The sequence below is a fragment of the Carcharodon carcharias genome, chromosome 22 (genome assembly GCF_017639515.1).
Source record: "Carcharodon carcharias isolate sCarCar2 chromosome 22, sCarCar2.pri, whole genome shotgun sequence".
Taxonomy (NCBI): domain Eukaryota; kingdom Metazoa; phylum Chordata; class Chondrichthyes; order Lamniformes; family Lamnidae; genus Carcharodon; species Carcharodon carcharias.
In genome coordinates, this window is record NC_054488.1 from 45,122,000 (window position 1) to 45,144,603 (window position 22,604).

General features: G+C 41.3%; 1 protein-coding gene across 5 annotated transcripts in view; it reads right to left on the reverse strand.

The window, feature by feature from the left end:
* LOC121293593 (platelet-derived growth factor subunit A-like) overlaps positions 1 to 22,604 on the reverse strand; it is a 65,799-nt gene that overhangs the window by 41,038 nt on the left and 2,157 nt on the right. For 4 of the 5 annotated variants that reach the window (XM_041216679.1, XM_041216675.1, XM_041216676.1 and 1 more), the window contains exon 2: positions 5,910 to 6,030. In XM_041216679.1, the coding sequence (XP_041072613.1) occupies positions 5,910 to 6,030 (121 nt within the window). Of the gene's footprint in view, positions 1 to 5,909; positions 6,031 to 22,604 lie in introns of those variants that run through there. The other variant, XM_041216678.1, reaches the window with a different exon arrangement.

A 22,604-nucleotide genomic window follows, 5' to 3' on the forward strand; every position in this document is an offset into this window, starting at 1 on the left:
TGGTGGTGAACTGCCTTCTTGAACTGCTGCAGCCCATGTGGTGTAGGTACACCCACAGTGTTGTTAGGAAGGGAGTTCCGGGATTTTGACCCAGCGACAGTAAAAGAACAGCGATATATTTCCAAGTCAGGATGGTGACTGACCGGGAGGGGAGCTTCCAGGTGGTGGTGTCCCAATCTATCTGGGTATTGTAGGTACCCCTACATCCACCAGAGCTGCATGAGCAAAATGAACATTCAAAAACAATGCAGAATCTTCACTCCCTCTGGAAATTCTGAGGACTTCTCCAGAGGGAAACAGAGCACATAGAGTACCCTATCCTAAATGATGCAAAACCACACTGCACCCTATATACAATGCATTCAATAGAATTTACAATGACTATATTCAGGTCTCGCACATGGGCAGGGATACTTCAAGAGTATCACCCTGATGATCCCAGATTTTCCATTCCACTCCAACAGCACAGCCAACGATGCTTAGAATAGTTATCTCATGGGGTTTAGAAATTATGTTGGTTTAAATGCCTCAATAGTCTAGAAGAGAAAGCTGGGGTTCAGGGTCAATGGCCTGAATTTTACCTTTGGCAGGCGCGCCTGATCGGCAGGCCAGGAGCAGTTGGGAAATGGGCACCCCGGCCGTGATTTCACGCTGGCTGGTCAATTAACAGCCAGCATGAAACGCCCGCTGAAAAGCTCAGCGCTGCCGGGGTGGGGGGCGGGAAAAGGGGGGCGATGATTTTTCCACGGGCGTGGGTGAGCGCTGCGAGAAAGCCCCCTGAAGGCAGAGAGCTGCCTCAGGGAGCTGGAGACCTGAAACAGCTAAATTAAAGGTTTCAAAAGCTGAAAAAGGTGTCCATGCATCATAATCAATCACCTAAAAACATTGCTGATAAAACGGCTGTCCACAGATATCTATTTTCATTTTACTTCATCACGGAAATTTCATCCTGCCCTTGGATGAGGTTTGATGAAAAATGCAAAAGCCGCCTGGCTGATTCACTTGTCCACCCACCATAAAGTATTCGGGCCATGAAAATCGAAGACAATTGCGCTGTTAATGGGCTTAATTGCCCTCTAATTGTCGGCGGGTGCGCTTCTGATTTTTGCGCACACCCGCTGAGCTAAATATCGCAAGTGCGCAATGACGTCGGGACACTTGCTCAACGTCTTCTCACGCAATTTTACACCCGATCGGGTTGGGTGTACACCTGCCAGTAGGAAGTAAACTTTTATCCTATATCTACTTTTAGTTGTGAAGTTAAGGTGTGTGCAAAGAGTAGACATTCCAAGGTGATGATGTCAAAATCAAAGATGACTGTATATTTTTGCAGTACATTAGTAGTTTCTCAGATGTGTTGTGGAGTGTTTTGCTAGCATTAATAATAAAGATAAAAATCTATTCCATTAATACAGAGTCCTCCTTCAGTGATACTATGAATTTCCATTCCAACGACAACATGTTATCACTGGGATAAAGGTTAATCATCTATTTATGCTTAACATCTGCTCCCAGGAAATCTTTAACAATGAATTTTAAATAATCAAATGAGGGGCAAGCGAGAGCCACCATTAGCTGAAATTACGCCAATGTTTCTTTCTTTGTACAATACAGTCATAAGAGCACAGGAGGCAGCTATTCAACCCACCAAGTCCCTGTACAGCAATCCAGTTAGTCCCCTTCCCCCATTCTTTCCTTGCAGATTTTGAAATCATTGATCTTCTCTGCTTCCACCACTCTCGTAGGCAGTGAGTTCCAAGTCAGAACTACTTGCTGTATAAAAATGTTCTCACAGCCACCTGCATCTCTTGCCCAAAACCTTAAATTTATGTTTGCTAGACCTTGTATGAACAGCTTTTCTACCATATCCAGGCCTGTGATAATCTTGTACCGGTACACCTATGTCAATCTCCCCTAAATTTTCCTTGTTTCATGGAGAATAATCCCAGCTTCTCCAATCTAACCTTAAAATCCCCCATTCCTGGAACCATTCTGGTAAATCTCCTCTTCACCCTCTCATGGACCATCACATCTTTCCTAAAGTGTTGTGACCAGAACTGGATACAATTCTTTAATTGTGGCCATACTAAAGCTTAATAAAATTTCATGATAACTTCCATGCTTTTGTACTCAATACCTCCATTTATGAAGCCTAAGAACCCCTGTTTTGCTAACTACTCTCTCAGAGTACCAACTACTCTCAGAATACCAATTACTCTCCACCACCATCAAAAATCTATGCACATGAACCCCAATGTCCCTCTGTCCCTGCACAAGCTTTAGAATTGTGCCATTAAGTCTATATTTCCTCTCTTTTGCCTCGTACTTCTCTGTATTAAATTCCATCTGCCAGTCATCTACGCTTTCTGATGTCTATCTACGTCCTATTGCAGTTCAATCATCCTTAGTGTTTGCCATACCTTTTGAGGACTTTGTAGCAATTCAACATGTACATTTGCGCATTAATAATAGCAAAGTTTAAAATGTGGCTGATCTTGAACCTGTTGAGATGTTTCTAATCAATATTGTTTTGAACAATTCCAATGCCAGAATTTAAGTATAAACGATTCACCTCTTTTTACAAATAGCTTGCATGCTGATTGACCCGACATTCCGTGGTCCAAGTTTAAACCAATCAAAAAACACTTCTAATCCATGAATAGTTGGTGTAGCTAAAAACCTCAACCAGCTAAGTAATTCTGTCGAAGGGTCATGAGGACTCGAAACGTCAACTCTTTTCTTCTCCGCCGATGCTGCCAGACCTGCTGAGTTTTTCCAGGTAATTCTGTTTTTGTTAAGTAATTACATTGTTCATTTATTTCCTAAAGGTTTAATTAACAAACCAGCAATTAAAGAAAGGATGAATGGTTCTTGTATTCATCTCATGACTTTTATGATCTCTGGATGTCCCAGAATGTTTTACAAGTGATGCACTTTCGAAGTGCAGCCACTGTTGTGATGAACCACAAAATTGACCACTCAACGTTTATCATCTAAAATGTTGATTTTATACACCAGATGCCCTTACTTGTTTCACAGTTTTTTCCTCAAATCCTGTGAGTGGCCTTCTGTAAAGTTAGTGTATGATTTTTCTTTATTCATTCATACAATGTGGGCGCCACTGGCAAGGCCAGCAATTGTTGCCTATCCCTAACTGTCCTTGAGATGGTGGTGGTGAGCCACCTTCATGAACACAACTGGGTCGCTTGCTAGATCATTTCAGAGAAACACTGTTGTGGGTCCGAATTACGTATAGGGTGAGGATAGTAGATCTCCTTCCCTAAATTAGTGAACTGGGTAGATTTTTATGCCAATCAGGGAGCTTCATTCTCACCATTAATGATACTAGCTTCTGGAATAGAAAATGCTGGAAACATTCAGCTGGTCAGGCAGCAGCTGTGGAGAGTAACAGAGTTAACATTTCAGACTGATGGCCCTTCATCAGGACGCATTAGAATTGGCAATAATTAATGTTGGCAATTCCATCTGTATATAAAAGAAATACATCAAGGGAATTGTAGTTTATCTTCTGTGCAACTACAATAGGCAGAATACACTGTAATAACCCACACCACGTGACAACTAAACAAAAGCTTAAAAGTAACTGTCATATGGAAATGGCAAAAAAACCCAATCAAAACAGAATTTATTTTCAGTGTTTCATTGAAACTTCCTGCTCCTGTTGACAAATTCTGAAATTCTGTTTGTGTGACATTAATGCTTCATATTTTATGGCAAAATGAACATTCATGGTGTGCATATCAAAGATTTGAAAGCAATGTGATGTGGATGCAACTCAAGCACACTATATGGTATTAAAAAAGTTCTCTTCCCTTTGTTGACCTGGTAAAATCATTTGGCTGGATTTTGTGGTCAGCGGCAAAGCAACTATGCTTGCCACTGACGTTGAAGAAAACTGCCACGAAAATCTAGCGATCTCTGTGGTGTGGATTTCCCATTTCCAACATCAGTTTGTTCCACGTGCCAAGACGTGGGGATCTCCAGGCATCCAGCAGCAGTGATGTCATCAAACAAGTTAAGCAGCCAGTCACAATGAAGTATTCACACAGGTATCAAGCCAGGAAGTTAGGAACCACTGAATCCCTTCACTTATAATTTTAAAGCTTTTACAGATAGCAAAATAAATGATTGGGGCATGTGCATGTGATTAATATAGAAGATAAAATATCAGAAACAAATATTAAAAATTTAACTTGAAAAATGTGGAATTTCTAATAATGGAGAAATTTGACATTCAACAAATATAAAATTCTTTCAGGGCCAGTGAGGGTGTTTAGCAGTATCATGATCTTAGTATGCCATTAAAAACCCAAATATACCACATTCAACAAGGAGTAACTTTTTTGAGGGTTTTTGCATTGAGACTAAAAGCATAAGAGTGGAATTTCCCATCAATTCATAGATTCCCAATTAGTTACAATCTGGTCGAACTTTAACAGTGCGTTCTCTGGAGAAGATTAGAATCAATGACAGTAACATCTGGATTTACGAGCTTAACAGTACATGTGCAGACTCTGGAAGTTGTTGTTAGCTTCAGAGATGCGCTGATGGTGGATGCAGACCACTCCACCATCATCACCACCCCAAAATCTGAGCCATTAGACTTTTTTCAGTGTTGTTTCCAAATGCATCATTATGGTGCTTATGGCATTCATGACAGTTGTCACCTAATACCATTGTCCATGAGCAACTCCCTGGGGGTACAGAAGAATGCTCTTCTGAAGACGGCCAAACTCACTGGCTGATTTTCTGCAGATGAGTTTCAACAGCCTCCGAAACCCAGGCTTTTATAAGTTGGCTACAATCTTTACAGACATTGCAAAGCAAAGAACCTTACTGCATTTGAAACAGGAAAATGACAATGTCTACCTCTTCTCTGTTAAATTCTGCAGGAGCACCAGGTTCCTCAACCACCGACAAGCTCCCAACCACAGTCATTTCAAAGCCAGGAGCTCACCTACTTTATGTTAATTAGGTTCACTGTCAAAATACATGTGGGTTAAATGCGCTAAATGTCCTGCAGTCTCCTTTCCACAACGGCCAATCTCTGGTCAAGTGTTATCCGAATATGAAAATCTAGATGTCATAAAGTGGCAGTGACTTACCAGTGCATAATTCTCAGTGGCTCACCCATTGCAAAGCTTACTGAGAATATTGAGTGTGTTGAATCTCATATGACAACAGGTTCTCAGCTGATGAAAGTTCGTCATTGTGAACCTTTAACTCTGTTTCTTTTTCTGCAGATGCTTGCTGCCCTGCTGAGCATTTTCGGCATTTTCTGTTTTTTTTTCAGATTTCTGGCATCCACTATGGTCTGTGTTTGTCCGGCTAGTTTGAACGTTCACTTCCACAAATAAAGGATAGCATTCTCTTCTATTCTACCACTGAAACACCTCTCTTGGAAAATTACTGTCAAAAGTATGCTCTCAGACGGATTACGTTACGAGTTACACAGAATATTACATTTGGTGTTTGCCTTCACACAAAATTCTTCTCACCTTAATCTCATTCTATTAACATTTCCTTTTGTTCCTTTCTTCTTCGTGTACTTTTCTTGCTTTCCCTTCAATGTTTCTATGCTATTCACCTCAATTTGGTAGCAAGTTCCACATTCTTCTTCCTCTCTAGGTAAAGAAGTTACACCTGAATTTCCTGTTATATTTATTAGTAACTATTTTAGATACATTACCTTTAGCTTGGGACTCACTCACAAGCGGAAACATCTTCTGTTAGTCTACTCTTTCATAATTTTAAAAAACCCCCATCAGATCACTTCTAAGTCTTCTGCTTTCTATAGAAAAGAGCCCCAGATTCTCCTGATTGTTGTACCCTCTCAGTTCTGGTATCATCCTTGCAAATTCTTAGTAATACTTTTGTAGACCACTGACCTTTGGCCTCAACACCCAGGAGGTCTTCCAGGTCATCAATACTTCTGATGTCTGCTTGAGCAATCATCCTCAACACGTCCTCTGGGAGACCTTCTTCCAGATTCATGCTTTTTGGCATTTGCTGTTAGAGAGACACCACACAGTTATGAATGCCAAGGGATATAAATAAATATGGAGCCAGCAATAAAGATTTTCTCTAGGTTTCAATTATATCCCAATCTTATATTAAGAGATCAGAAGAGAGAGCGAAAGAGAGTTTTCCGTATCATTTTCAAACAAATAATATACAAGAAAATCAAGTAATGAGCAGATAGTTTGATTACCCACAATTGAATGTCAGTGAAACAGATTTACACTACGAGCATATGATAATGATGGACAGGTATGAACCATCTGATCCATTTTGCCTGCCATACAGTCATGTTATAATGAAACATCATGAACCTGAATGGTCCCTATCTGCCAGCAACCAAGTAATATCTGGGAGAGAAAAGAACTTGGAGAAGGGTGGGTGAGGAAACAGTTTGGGAAATTCCTCTCTAACCTTCTGCTGATCAATACAAGTTCCAGGAGGTCACCATGACTTTAAGGTACATCACCCTGTCTTCCAAATATTTTTTATATGCAGTGCTATCAGTCACAACCAGAACTTGACCAGTGAATATGCATTCACTACATGAGCTAGCAATTTGTTCCAAAGGTTATCAACTCTCATGAAAAAGGAAACATCTTGACATCTAACCTAGTTTTATGCTATGTGAGTTATGTACATTTCCTGTTTTTTCCTAAACCTATCAATTCAAATCCTTCAGGACATGCTTAGGCTTAGCTGTGGGCATAACACTATGGCTAGGATTTTGCCCTCATCAGGCGGGCTCGGCAGGAGCAGGTGGGGGCAGTTGGGAAGTTGACTGCCACCTGCAATCGGTTCCGCACCGTGATTTCACGTGGGTGGGCCAATTAAGCCCCATCCTGCATGGATCACGAGTGGAAGTGCTGAGCCCATTTGTGTGTGTGTGTGTGTGTGTGGGGGGGGTGGAGGGGAGAGCCGGGCCTAGCATGCAGATTACGCATGTACGTGAAAGAGCGCTTCAATCTCCCTGAGGCACAGAGCTTCTTCAGGGAGATTGAAGCACTTTTTTAAAAAATTAATAAAGACTATAAAAATTTAATGAAATGTCCCCTCATGTGACTATGTCATGAGATGGGACATATTTTTAATTTCAAAATAATGAGCAATAACATTCCTCAAAGGGTCAGGCCAGGGCCCTTGAGCACCTGAATGGAGGAAGACCGGCAGCTGGACACCCCTGGGTCATTCACTCAGGAACCTCAGAGGCTGTCCACTCCTGCTGAGTCCCCTTTGCCTGTGAACTCCTCAACCTCATCCTCTGTCACCACAGGGCAGCAGCTGGCTCCCAGGAGGACAGGCGAAGAAAGCTGGGGCCCTCGAAGCCTCGGCTCTCCAGAGGATGCACCCAAAGTTGTCAGAGGCAACAGGGCCAACCATTGCACAGGCTGTCTCCATCCCTGCTGCGGATGTCAGGGCAGCACCTAGAACAACTGTTAGGCCTAGAAAAGTTAAGAATTGTGGTTGCATGGGTGAACACATTTTGTCATTTTAAAATTTTAAAATATATTCACTTTCACTGAATAATATGTAATGTTGTCTTTCAGCTACATTTACAGGCTTCACGAGTCTTCCCCCTGAATCCCTCCCCACCTCCTCGCCCCGCCCCATCCAATAGCAGTTCAGCTGCCAATCAGCCAGCTCACAAGAGATTTGGAGGGAGGATTGTATGTGTGGCAGGATCTTTCGGAGCCTTGTGCAAGCACTCTCCCACACACATGGATCCTTCCTCCATTACACTCATCTCAATGTCCTGAGCATTTTCAATGCTGCCTGCTGGGGTTCGCTTTCAGTTGTCCATCTAAGCTGACCTGCATCTCTGCCCACCCACCAGTTGCCATATTCTCCCCCATTACAGCCTCCTTCCCCTCGTATTCCCTCCCCCCTCGATACCATCGTTTCCTCCCCTTCCAACCCCACCCCCGACACTATTGTTTCCAACCCCCCTCACAACATCACCCCCTCCTGCACCTTCCTCTCCCAGTCAAGCCTACACCTTTCTCTTCACTCCTCGATGATTATCCATCGCAGACCATGGCCAAGGCACTGATGTCCTGCAGCAGACCCTCAATGGTGACCTTCCACATTGCGTGAGCTGCTTTGAGGTGGAGCCCTGTCCGTATAAATCCATCAAGCATGCACAGACTCCCAGTGCTGTAAGGCTCCAGCATCTTCTGCTCCTCAGGTGTCCGGTAAGTCCCAACGTCAGCACATCACATTTGTCAAGACACGTTCTGCACCGGTGTGTTTTCCCGCCGACATGGGCAGTAAATTTGACGTGGGGGGTGGGGGGGGCGAGGGGGGTGATGATTCCGGCGAGCAGGGTTTATAATGAAATGCATATGTATTAAAATGACGTTCCCGATGTGTGGTAGCAGGAAACGAGGCCCGCCATTGATGGGTGGAACAGACGATTGCAAACTGGTTTCACGACAACGCGAAACCAAGTTTTGGCCTTCCTGCCACATTGTCTGCTCATGCCTGCCATGATGCCTGACCCCAGTGTTTGTCAATTTTATCTGTGGGCAATCGATTGCATAAGATACTAGTTAGGCCTCATCTGGAGTACTGCGTCCAGTTCTGGGTGCCATATTTGAGGAAGGATGTGAAGGCATTGGTACAGAGGAGATTCACAAGAATGATTCCAGAGGTAAAGAATTGTTGCTATGAGGATAGATTGGAGGGGTTGGGACTGTTTTCCTTGGAGAAAGGAAGGCTGAGAGGAGACTTGACAGAGGTATTAAAATCCTGAGGGGTACAGACAGGTTAAATAGTGAGAAACTGTTTCCACCTAAGAGAGCATCAAGAGCTCAAGGGCACAAATTCAAAATAATTGGCCAAAGGAGTAAAAGTGTCTGAGGAATTTTCTTTTCAGCCAGGGGTTGGGCGGAGTCTGGAACAAACTTCCTGAGAGGGTGGTGAAGGCAGGTTCAATCGAGATATATTCGAAAGGGGATTGGATTGCTACCTGGAAAGAGAGAATGAGGTGGATTTTGTGGATAAAGCGGCAGAGTGGGACTAGGTGGGGTACCTTTTCAGAGAACCAGTGCAGACTCGATGGGCTGATTGGCCTCCTTCTGCACCGTGAGGATTCTGTGATTGGAACGGCAGGAAAATTCCGCCCCATAGTCTGCAGCTTTTAAGAAGAGGGGAAGTCGCCCGTTGTCTCACCCACAGCCCCCATCCTGGGTCCAGCCAGTTTCCACGAACATATCCAGAGAGACATTTCACACATACTCCCACACCACTGAAGGCCCAATTCTAGTGTTACCTACCCCCGGACCCTGTGAACTTTCTGCAGCAGATGACATGCTAGCTTAGCAGCTGGGATTTTGCCCTCAATTTCATTGACATGTCTTTCAGAAAAATTGTAATGTTCATGCGGAAGAACCACAGACTATTTTTAAACAAGTCTAGTCGGTTTGCATGCATCAATCAATCCTACAAATGCACCTACTATTAGTTAATGAAAACTTGTGCTGTTCAGCGGCCTAAGGCTTCAAGGTATCATTTTACTTGTAATTAGATCCAGAAAAGTCATTTGGCCTTTATAAGATGGCCTGACAATGTAGTATTTTCTGCTACCCAAGGTAGTGAGAGATCCTGTGATCACCTGACATATTCTCTGCCAATCAATTTACTGTAATCAGATTTAAATGTTACACTTGGACAACACTAACCCAAAATATTGCAGAGAATAAAGGCCCAGCCTTCAACCCATTTATGGCAATCGTTGTTTAATAATTTACACAGGTAGAGGTGTTTAGAAAAATTTCAAGCTGGAGTGGTTCCCTTTCAAATAAATGCTTCTGTTCAGAGAATCTCTCACCTTCAATCATCAGTTCCCTCTGATGGTCGTCTATCTCCCCATCCACCCAATCTCCACCCACCACACCATGAATAAGTAGAGGCTATGACTAATGATGAGCTGGTTGCATTTAAACTTGTTTACAACAGAAAGTTTCCCTTTCTATAAACCTGATCAGGTCCACAGTCACAATGCTTCTCTGTAAAAATAATAATAAGCTGAAAGGATTGTGGTTACCCCTTTAACTGGCACAACCCTATACTTAGGTTTGGGCCAATTGCATGTTTTAAATCTCCATTTGGGTTAGACAGCTGTCTTTTCACATTTATACTGTCAAAAGAGCATTTCTTTTGCATTGATGAACAGAATCTGCAAATTGGTGAAAAAAAAGAGACATTTTTTGTCAAATCTTTTCGTTTTACACTCATCAGGACAATTCACAAGATAATACCAATGTCAGGGGGAAATAACATATTTATATTGCATGAGAAGAGAGTCTTGATTGGTTGGCAAGTGGACTCTGTCCCTTCTGCTGTGCATAACAGGCAAGATATGTATACTACCTAACCAGCCCATGATTGCAAAACTCCAAACAGTGTCCAACATTAGTTGTGTTTCCACAGTTTAAGGTTGTCAGTCAGGCTCGCAGCGTGGTGTATTTGTGTGTACTGGAAGCCACATACACAGTGCTCTGTTCTTTACAGACAAAAAGAACATGTACACACATTCCGCTTGTTTCAGTTACACAAAATAAGTGACAGCCATTCGCAGGTTCATTCCACAAGGCAATGTCTTGACCAATCAGAGTCAAGCTGTCTGGTTTAAATTTCAAACAAGGCTTGGCAGTTAACTGTCAGCCAGTATCGACTGGTGCATTCCCCATGGCAATGCCTCCACCAATCAGAGTCGACTTGACAACAAAAAAAGTCTCTTTTTTCAATAATCCTCAAGTTCTGTACTACCAAACAATTATTAGAGTCTGCAAAGTGAGAGCTGAGCTGTATAATGAGAGTTTCAGCACAAGAAAACATTATTTTAAAGAAAAGTTGACCTTGTTGAGATGCCCCAACTCTGGCTTGCATTTGGAACTATTTTCCTCAGCAATATCCTGACAAAGGAAGTAGAGGTCTTATCCCTGAAAGCTATTAAATCACGTCTAGCAGTACGAAGCAGGGCTCTCTGACAACAAAGTAGGAACCTCACAGCACTTCTGCTAAGCTGGTTGTGCAATTGAATACTTGTTGTACAGAGTGTACTAATTGAAAATTACCAGTGGTATTTCATTGCTCTGAAAGACATAATCAAGTCTCTAAAACAGGGAAAGCACCACAGATAAAGACTCATAAAGTGTGCTTTGTGCACATTTTACTTCTCCAAATTACCACTCAATGTTCTGGTATCAACTTGAATAACTGGTTAAAAATCTTAACTCCGAGTGAACGATGATAAACGCTGGAAATTGTAACGCCACACTGTAGAGGTATGGGTGCAGGAAAGAAATATTACTGAAGCTAAAGTTCAAGCACAACATGATCATAGTCAAAAGGAGTCATGGAATCAGATGCAATAGTCAGTGTTCATTGCCGTTTGTGTAACATCATGCACGACTGATGAATGGGGTCCAGGTGCAAGATATTAAGGCAGATAGAGCAATAGTGCAGATAGTACAGCACTTGCCATCGTTGAATGTGAATGCTTCTAGTTCTTGATTAGACTACAAATCCAGAAAGATGAGGGAACATTGGCAATTATGAACAGATTAAATAATTCATTCCAACAAATCTTATATCACTGACTGTAATTTTGGGAAATAGAATTCACAGAACATCCATCATGCCCACACCTTCCACAGGCCATTTGCAATCTATGTCCTAACATGTTGTGCCCAACTTTTAATACGAGGGAACATTTTGCAACTTTGTGCCAGGAAAACTGATTGCATTGCCACTTTTGACAACTGTATGATAATATTTCTTGTTAAAGTGTACATGTAAATAAGATTTAGACAATATGTGTCAAAGCTGGGAATTTGACCAGAGGAAGTAACATCCATCAGATAAAAAAAATTATCAGAGCTTAGACAAAACAACATTAGCAACGTTACTCTTTTCTTCCAAGTCTCATAGTCACAGGCACTCTCTTCTCGTAAATTCCTGCACCAAGATCACAATTGTACTCCATACTGAGGGATGGGGTTGGAATACAGTAGAAATCTCCTCCCCATCTAACCTCCCCCCATTTAAATTAATTTCTCACCCTCTAATTCTCTCTTCCCAATTCACAAATACACAGTCTCCCTGCCATTTCTGAGTTTAAATAGGCACCCATTCGCCACTTCAACTTTCCTTTCTTGGCCCTAATTACAAAGATATGCTATCGCTCAGCCTCTGTCCAATAGTCATAGTAGCACTCTCTTCATCTTTCCTCTTGGCATAACATCCAGCTCTCCATCTCTCCTTCCAGTACCACTTTTGGCTCCTGCCTTTAGTTGCTCCAAGGGATTGGGAACCATCACACTCATGGATGGGAATTCCTAACATGAAGAGATTTCTCACTCACTGTACAGTCAGTCATCTGAAGGATAGCAGAAGGAGGGAGATAATGAGAGATGTCCTGAGTAGAGGTGGCAGTATTGATTTTAATCCAAGAATGCAGATAAACATTTCCTGAAAATGATTATGCCAGGAAATGTGGACGCCTGGCTTCCAAAGGTAAGTAATTCGCAACACAGTTGGGTACTGCTAGTTTCCTAGGGGCATGTATGTGGAAGATAGTGTGTTTCACCTTTAAATTATGTTTATCGTCAACCCCAAAGTAATTTTCCTCTCTTTTTTGTAATTCCCCTTCCACGCTGTCTGACAAAGATAGCAGTCAGATAGCAGAACCAGCTGTTCCCAAGTTTCTACCAAATCTGTCCTTGAGGCAATCTGTTAAGAAGTGTAAGAATTGGCTCTGATCTTTGTTGTTCTGCCTGAGGACTCACATCCCTGGAAGCCCAGGCAAGATCAGGAACTCAGAGTGCACTATCATGTGTATGAACTTCCAGCTTACCATGCCAGACTACAGCATATTGACTTGTTACCAGACACCACCCCACCCCCCACCCCCCCACACCCCCACCCCCAACTTAACGTCTTATGTGGAATGGATTCCTTTGGCTCAACAAAATTCTGGAATGTAAGATGCAGGTTAGGATATGAAGTAATAACCATATTAATATATTAAAGCACTAAGCATTAATTTGCATGACCTATTGGTTACCTGAACAATGAAAATATTCTTGTTGTTTAAGTTGTTCTGATAGGCCCTAAATAACTCACCTTAACTCTCATTACATTGTCCTACAAAATATTACATCAGCTTTAAAAGTTGGATTAGTAAAATACAGGGGAACCAATGCACTATGCCATCAGGTAGTGGGAATAATGTTTTACCTCCATGTAACTGAGTTCCAACTCTCAGCCACAACTGTGTTGAAAGGTGCCAAGTGGAGGCCATAAAAGGGGAGAGGTAATTAGGAGAGTCATTCCTGGGTCACTCTTACTAACTCAGGCTGGGATTGATAGAAGCCTGAGAATAAAGTCACCCCATTCAATCTCTAGGTTGCAGGTGATGTGAAGCTGACACTACCACCCCGACACCCACACCCCCCCATCCCACCCCAGATAAAATAAGAGAAAACAAGGCTGCAAGACGGGTTTGTACATTACTTAAAATGAGAAGTAGCTTGCACACTTTCCTATGATGCTGTTCACCCATGCTTAGGATGAGTCATTTCTTGCACCAAGTCATTTGTTATTGCTTAAGCTTTCACTGCATTTGGGATTTTAAAGGGAAATTGTAGTCCTCGGGCAGAAAACCAAACTAGACATCAAAAGTGCAAAGATCCAGCAGGGTGCAACCTGTCTTCGCCACACTGAAGAGGTGAAAGAGAAGTGAACAGCTTTACTGGAATCTCTTCTGCCGCAGTTCCCTGAGTCACCAAAGTGTTGCTACAGAGCACATAAAATGAAATGACATATAATCCCATAACAGATCCAAAAACAATTATAGAGAGACGGAGGTAAAATATACAGGTGCACTTGAAATATAAAACTAGGCTTAGACGTAAAATTGTGTTTAAAAATGGTGCTCCTCCAATTATCGCTTGCTATATTGTTGCTCATATTGAGTATTCCTAAAAGCTATCAGTCATTTAAATCTTACTGCTTTATTTTCCCCATTTCCTTACTATGGTGCATTGCTGTTTGGAAACTATTGTTACAGGTGTGTGTGTGTGTGTGTCTGTGTGTGTGTGCGTGTGTGTGTGTGTGTGTGTGTGTGTGTGTGCGCGTGTGTCCGTGTGTGTGTGTCTGCGTGTCTGCGTGTGTGTGTGCGTATGTGTGTCTGCGTGTGTGTGTGTGTGTCCGTGTGTGCGTGTGTGTGTGTGTGTGTGTCCGTGTGTGTGTGTGTGCGTGTGTGTGCGTGTGTGCGCGCATGTGCGTGTGTGTGTGCATGTGTGTATGTCCGTGTATGTGCGTGTGTGTGTGTCTGCGTGTGTGCGTGTGTGTGTGTGTGTGTGTGCGTGTGTGTCCTGGGTTCTGAAATGGAGATCAGGAAATGGTGCATTTTTGCTATACTGCAGAACTTGTCTACATTACATTACTGAACACGCTGTTTTTCTTTTACTTGCATAACTATCCGGGACGCTTTGCTCTACAAAAGAGAAAGCTGAGGAAAAAAAGAAAGACTTGCACTTATGTAGCATTTTTCATGACCGCCGGGCATTTCAAAATGCTTTACAGCCAATAAGACAGTCACTAATAAATCTAATAACATGTTCAGGAGAAACATCTTTACCCAGAGAGTGACTAGAATGTGGAACTTACACCACACTAAGTAGTTGAGCTAACAGGCATGGATCCATTTAGGTGAAGGCTAGAGATGTATATGAGGAAGAAAGGTATATGCTAAAGGGTTACATGAAGTAGGAAGGGAGGAGGCTGCTGTGGGGCCAAAGCACCAGCGTAGACCAGTTGGGCTGAAAGACCTGTATCTGTACTCTAAATTCTATGTAATTCTCACAAAGCACAGCTGTGATGCCAGCAATTGGCTGTTGTACAGGAACACATTATTTTTTTAAAAAAAGAAAACATGCATCTTGGTAACTGATCAAAATTAAAAGGCAAGGTAATAAAATACCAGAAAAACAGATAGCAAGGAAGAGAGGTGAAGCAACAAGAGTTAGGGAGAAACAGAGGCAAAGTTCCACATAACGGAACAGTTTGAAACAACACATTAGGACACAAGAACATAAGAAGTTGCAAGAATTGAAAGTGTTGCAAAGAAATGGAAAGATACAGTCGGTAACTCTATACCACTTTCCTCCCCTGCCCAAACAACAGAGCCAAACCACTGTCCCACAGAACTGAAATTAACTTTGGTCTAAAACTAATTTTAAAGGCTATATTTCAGCAAATGTGATTTTCCTGTAGAGGTTACAATGAAATCAGAATGATAAATTATTCAACAAACATTAAATATTTCTAAGTTGGACTGATTTCTCATGAAATCATGCATCTTATACCATGATGACAGTTGAGCTATCACCAACATACTTCCAATATAAGCTAATGGATTCACATTATGGTATCGGACAAGACATATAAATATTCAAGAATGTGGCCTGAACTCTCCTGACTCTTGGATTCTGCAGGTTTGCAGTAAAAAAAATCTTACGATTGCAAAAACTTTCATTATAAATTCACATTTAGACATTAAGAAACAATGGAGAAGCCAATACCCTACTCGGTGTAAACCATAGGCTACCAAATAAAGGGAAGGGACTAAAGATGCAAATTTGCATGCAAATGACAGAAAAGTGAAGTAAAGAGTAGTGATATTAGGGGACTTCCTTTAACATAGACTAGGATAGTAACAGAGTAAAGGACTAAGTGAGGGAAGGTGCCGGGGCAGTGGGGGAGTTGGGAGGGGGCATTCCTGAAGTGTGTAAAAGAGAATTTTCTTATTTAGCCTGTTTCCACCCCATAGAGAAGGAAGCATTGTTGGATCTAGCTCTGAGGAATGAAGAGGAGCAAATGGAGTATGTTTCAGTGGGAAAGTACTTGGTCATCATTATATCAGGTTTGGAACAGTTATGGAAAAGGATGAGGAACAATCAAGTGTAAAAGAATTTACTTGGAGGAGGGCTAACTTCAGTCAGTTGAAAAGGGATCCAGCCTAGGTAAATTGAAATAAAAATTGGTAGGCAAAGCAGTAAATGACCAATGAGGGGCCTTCAAAATGGAGATGGTTCAGGTACAAAATATACATATTCACATGAAGGAAAAGGAAGAGCATCCAAATCTAGAGCTCCCTGGATGATGAAGGATATGGAAGTTAAAAAGACAAGCGTAAGGTTCATAATACAGTAGAGAATCAAAATCAATTTAGAAACCATAGAAGGAAATAAGAGAAAAGGAGATATCCTTTTGGAGGCAGAGGGCATGGTTGAGGTACTAAACGACTACTTTGCATCTGTCTTCACAAGAGAAGAGGGGCGGGATTTTCTGGCCCCATCACGGTGGGGGTGGGGCTGTAAAATGCTGCAAACCGTTCAAAAGTCTGTTGACTTTGACGGGATGGAAAATTCCTCCTGAGGATCCTGCCAGTGTAGCAGTACTTGATAGCAGTACTTGAGGAGACATTGTTATTAGATATGTTAAAATAGATAACGAGGATGTACTTAAAAGGTTGGCAGCCTTCAAAGTAGAAAAGTCACCTGATCTGGATAGGGTGTATCTGAGGTTGTTGAAGGAAGCAAAGGTAAAAATTGTAGAGGTTCTGTCATGAAATGCAACAGGAAAATGACTAATATTATATGTAAAGTCTTTATAAAAAAGAATGAGATGGAAAAAAAACATGCTGATTGAATTAATAGAGGGAAAAAGAGAACAAAATAGATACATGTACATGAGATACATGTACATACAATGAACATTGGCAATCAAGAACATTTTTCTACATATTAACTGCAGTAACCATATTAATTAAGGAAGGCTTAAAGGTAACCCACTTAGAAGTAATCCATATGGAATCCAGTGTTCTATGGTATATACAATTTGCTACCTGCATAGCAGCCAGAGGGATCCTGTGTGAATTGTGTCACTTGCTGGCACACATTCATGTGACCTGTGTGGGAGTATGTTTAGGTGCATGCAGCATGTGTTGTGATTCTCCTAAGCAACAAGAAGATTAGCTGCAGGCATTAGCATTACAAGTTATCAGAAATGAATGTACTTGTTTCTGAAATACAGAAACAAAATACCAGAAACCCTGCCCCTAGTCTCATTAAGGGCTGCACTGGAATCAAAGACACTATTGTTCATCAGAATTACATTATAAACTATTCATAAAATATCTTTACCTCAAATTTATATTAATATCACACCTAGGCTAACACTGATTAAATCAGTCAGCAATAAGTTAATAATTCCTTCATGGATTCATCTTTCCTATGGAAAATTAAGAAGAAACTTATTTTTTGTTACAAGCCCTGGAGAACTAAAAAGGAAGGAAAGTTGGGGATTGAAATTATGGTAGCTAGCCATAATATTTCAATAGAAAATAGAATACATTTATTTGTTCCCAAAAAATCATAGGTCTGGGGACTAGAAAATGAATGCAGCTCATGTGCACATTGCACAGTAACATTGAATATGGATATAGTTTTACAATTTCACAATTGAACTGTGATTTGGCAGCTCAGACACTGAAACAGATGCGACAAAGTCCCGAAATAATATTTTCCAAATTTATTTGGGTTTGTGGTAAAAAGAAAATTTCAACATCTGCTTGATGGGTTAAGGAAGAAGCTCTGAAATGGTTATTACTGTAACTGTGGGAAATTTAGATATTCAATATGGAACAATTCTATTTGTTTAACAATGTTCCCCTGTATCATTTTACTAGACCATGTCTAGTGCACCTAAAAACCATCTTCCATCGAGAAATGGTGTCTGCTCAGACTGCAGGAATAACAAAATAGACTAAGCCTATGCAATAACTTCATATAAAACATCATCCAAAGAGGCTTATTGGTCCACTTTGCGGGGGGGTAATTAAAAGTCATTGACATTTTTACAACAAATATTTTTCGATACTTTAAAAATGCTCAAAACATCATTATATTAATGAAAGCATGCAACAGGAATGGATAACTGCCACCATCTTTGATACTCCAAACCCTTCTTTTGTTTAAATACATACATTAACTAGAGATTCTGTCTAGAATGTTGTTTTCATGCTGTTGGGGTGCTTATATTGAAAAAAACTGAAGTAGATTCATATTTTCCTCTTACCATTTCTACTCCATCAGACAGATTTTCTAAAGCTTTGTAAACTTATGGTTTAGAATGGTTTAATGTGAGGGAAATAACAAAGTGCGCAGATAATGGACTATGCAAACTATACTAAGATTGATCTTTTCCTCTCTTTTTGATCAATTAAACAGTTCTCCCAAATCTTGTGCAGAGGGAAGAATCTCCAAACTGTACGCTGAAGAAGAAAAAACAATTTTTTTTTAAAGTCAAGTTTTTAAAAACCACGGCCACATTATCTGTGGTTCGTGAAACTATCCTGTAAGGATAAAGTCTACTACTGAAAATTCAATTTAACACTAAAAATTAATTATTCAATTAATTGAATCAAACAAATAAACAGCAAATTGAGAAATTAGTGTTAAAAAAGTTGAATTATCAGATCATTGGAATTAAGTGGCAAATTAAAAATAGACTGTACAAGATGAACTTTGAAGTGTGCCAGGTCATATTAACAGGTATTTTTGCTTCCCATAGAATACTAGAATGATTTTTTGCTTTGGATAAGCTCTTTTGGGATTTAAAAGTGAGTTAAAATTATTGGGCCAAATTTTACATTGGAAAGAATGATGAGGCTAAGAGCACTCTGTGTTATTTATGTAGAATCAGACAGCAACTTGCAGTAACCAAAAAAGGGTAGGTAAATGCATAAATTAGGAAGTTACAGTCCAAGTTGCCTTTCTTCTCCAAATTTTGTGTGATAACAGCAGCTTGATCAGAGACTCGCCTGGTCTCTGATATTGGAATGGCATGAAGTTGCTGCATTTCTCTGATTAGTACTCATTAAACATGTCATAAAAAGTTGGGACTTGTCCATTTCAGTCAAAGTACCCTTTTAATAGCATGGCAAGTTTTGGCGAACTACCTCTCTGGCACTTAAAATTAACTTTTACAAGTATGGAGTCTCATTCCTTTTGATTTTAATTATCATTGGAAATTTTAAAAGTTAACCTTTTTTAATGTTTTTCTTTGCCTCTTTTGTCTCTCTCTCGCTCTCTCAATCCAATCTTTCTTTCCTTCTCTATTTTGATTGCTATACTTGATTTGACATTGAATTTAGTATATAAAAAAAACTTACGTTTATACAACACTTCTCATGACCACCAGATGTGTTTTACAGTCAATTAGGCACTTTTTGAAATTTGGCACTGCTGTAAAGTAGGAAATCCATCATCCAATTTGCACACAGCCACCTCCCATAAATAGCAATGCAACCTTTTTCCTTGTTATGTTGATTCAAAGATAATTATTAGCTAGGATACTCTTCTTCAAATCGTGCCACAGGATATTTTATGTACACTTGAAAGGACCAAAGTGACCTTGATTTAACGCCTCATCCAAAAGACAGCACCTCTGACCGTGCAGCAATCACTCAGCACTGCACTTAAGTGTCAGCTTGGAATTTTGTGCTTAAGTCCTGCAGTGGGACTTGAATCTGGAACCTTGTGACTCAAAGGCAAGTGTGCAACCCCCCTGAGCTACCGCTGACACTATTCGAACTGAAACGTCTTGGTTCAGATTCAGCTCTGCTCATTAACAATTCTTCAATCTGATTGGTTAAGGAAATATATAGTTGGGTTTCCCTGTTCATATAGGTCCAAAATCCTCTTTTGCAGGCACAGCACTTTTTAGCTCCAGATTTTACGTTAAGTTCTTGTACAAAACCTGACAAAAAGAAATTCTATATCAGAGTGCATTGAACGGTTGTCATCATTGGTTTGCGGCTCTCAGCAAATTATTTTTGGTGTCTTAGCATCCGTAGTCAATAGGCAAGAAATGTAGCGATGTGATCAGAAGTAGATCTACTTCCAACTTCTCCTCAGTATTTTCAGTGTGGCCTCTCATTTCCATTCCATGTTGCACCTGAAGAAGGCTCAGCCAATATTAGTCATTCACTATCTGACTGAAACATGAATTTTAACTGAGACTGTGATTTGAATGGCATCCTCCCACACACTGTAACATGATGTTATTTCTCCAGTGAGCCTCACAATTCTAATAATCACACTAGCTTCCCAACATTGTTTTCATCTACATTATAAAATCATTCCTTTATCACAGCACTGTAGCGTTACTCCATCATACATTAAAGGAGTGGTGAGGGAAAGAGAGGTTCCATTTTGTGGGGCACTGGCATCAGTATTGGAACAGGAACGATCTGTACATGGGACGGTCTCCACCTGAACTGATCTGGGACCAATGTTCTAGCGAATAGGGTAAATAGGGTGGTCAACAGGACTTTAAACTAGAAAGGTGGGCAGGGTGGAAAGGGAAGGGTAAAACTCCAAGAAGCATGACTAATGGGAAACAAAGCAGCAGGTTAGCGTGTGGGGGGTGGGGGTGGGGGGGTGGGGGAGTGCTGTGGATTCAACTTCATGGAAAATTATGAAAAAACTGAAAAGAAAGGAGAGCCCAGGAGAGGCTATTAAAGTCTCCAGAACACAAAATAGGACAGAAAGGGCTAGGAATCTAACTTCAAGCACATCAGATAAAGGGACAACAATGAGAAAGGGTAAGGGAAATACAGGACTGAAGGTGTTGTATCTGAATGCATGCTGTATACGAAATAAGGTAAATGAGCTTGTGGTGCAGATTGAAATTGGCAGGTATGATGTGGTGGGCATCACGGAGACATGGCTGCAAGGGGATCAGGACTGGGAGCTAAATATCCAACGATATACATCCTATCAAAAAGATAGGTAGGTTGGCAGAGGGGGTGGGGTTGCTTTGTTCGTAAGAAATGAAATTAAATCGCTAGCAAGAAATGATGACGGGTCAGCTGATATAGAATCTGTATGGGTAGAGTTGAGGAACCGCAAAGGTAAAAAAAAACATAATGGGAGTTATGTACAGGCCTCCGAACAGTAGTCAGGATGTGGGGCACAAGATACACCAAGAGATAGAAAAGGTGTGTAAGAAAGGCAAGGTTACAGTGATCATGGGGGATTTCAATATGCAGGTAGACTGGGAAAATCAGGTTGGTAGTGGATCCCAAGAAAAGGAATCTGTGGAATGTCTACGAGATGGCTTTTTGGAGCAGCTTGTGGTGGAGCCCACTAGGGAACAGGCAATTCTAGATTTAGTGATGTGTAATGAGGCAGATTTGATAAGGGAGCTTAAGGTGAAGGAACCCTTAGGAGGAAGTGACCATAATATGATAGAATTTACCCTGCAATTTGAGAGGAAAAAACTGGAATCAGATGTAACGGTATTACAGCTGAATAAAGGCAACTACAGAGGCATGAGGGAGGAGCTGGCCAGAATTGACTGGGAGATGAGCCTAGCAGGAAAGACAGTGGAACAGCAATGGCAGGAGTTTCTGGGAGTAATTTGGGAGACACAGCAAAAATTCATCCCTAGGAAGAAGAAGCATCCTAAAGGGAGGACGAGGCAACCATGGCTGACAAGGGAAGTCAGGGACAGCATAAAAGCTAAAGAGAAAGCATACAATGTGGCGAAGAGCAGTGGGAAACCAGGGGATTGGGAAGCCTACAAAGACCAACAGAGGACAACTACAAAAGAAATAAGGAGGGAGAAGATTAAATATGAGGGTAAATTAGCCAGTAATATAAAAGAAGATTGCAGGAGTTTTTTAGATTTACAAGGGGAAGAGAGAGGCAAAAGTGGACATTGGGCCTCTGGAAAATTATGCTGGAGAAGTAGTAGTGGGGAACAAAGAAATGGCGGAGGAACTGAATAGGTACTTTGCGTCAGTCTTCACAGTGGAAGACATGAATGACATCCCCAAAGTTCAAGAGAGTCGGGGGGGCAGAGGTGAGTATGGTGGCCATTACCAAGGAGAAGGTGCTAGGAAAACTGAAAGTTCTGAAGGTGGATAAATCACCTGGACCAGATGGATTATACCCCAGAGTTCTGAAGGAGATAGCTAAAGAGATAGTGGAGGCGTTAGTGGTGATCTTTCCGGAATCATTGGAGTCAGGGAAGGTCCCAGAGGACTGGAAAATCGCTAATGTAACCCCCCTCTTTAAGAAGGGAGTGAGGCAAAAGACGGGAAATTACAGGCCGGTTAGCTTGACCTCAGTTGTTGGTAAGATTTTAGAGCCCATTATTAAGGATGAGATTTCAGAATACTTGGAGGTGCATGGTAAAATCGGGCAAAGTCAGCATGGTTTCATCAAGGGCAGGTCATACCTGACAAATCTGTTAGAATTCTTTGAGGAGGTAATGAGTAGGTTAGACAAAGGAGAGCCAATGGATATTATCTACTTGGACTTCCAGAAGGCCTTTGACAAGGTGCCGCACAGGAGGCTGCTCAGTAAGATAAGAGCCCATGGTGTTAGAGGCAAGGTACTAGCATGGATAGAAGATTGGCTGTCTGGCAGGAGGCAGAGAGTGGGGATAAGGGGGTCCTTCTCAGGATGGCGGCCGGTTACTAGTGG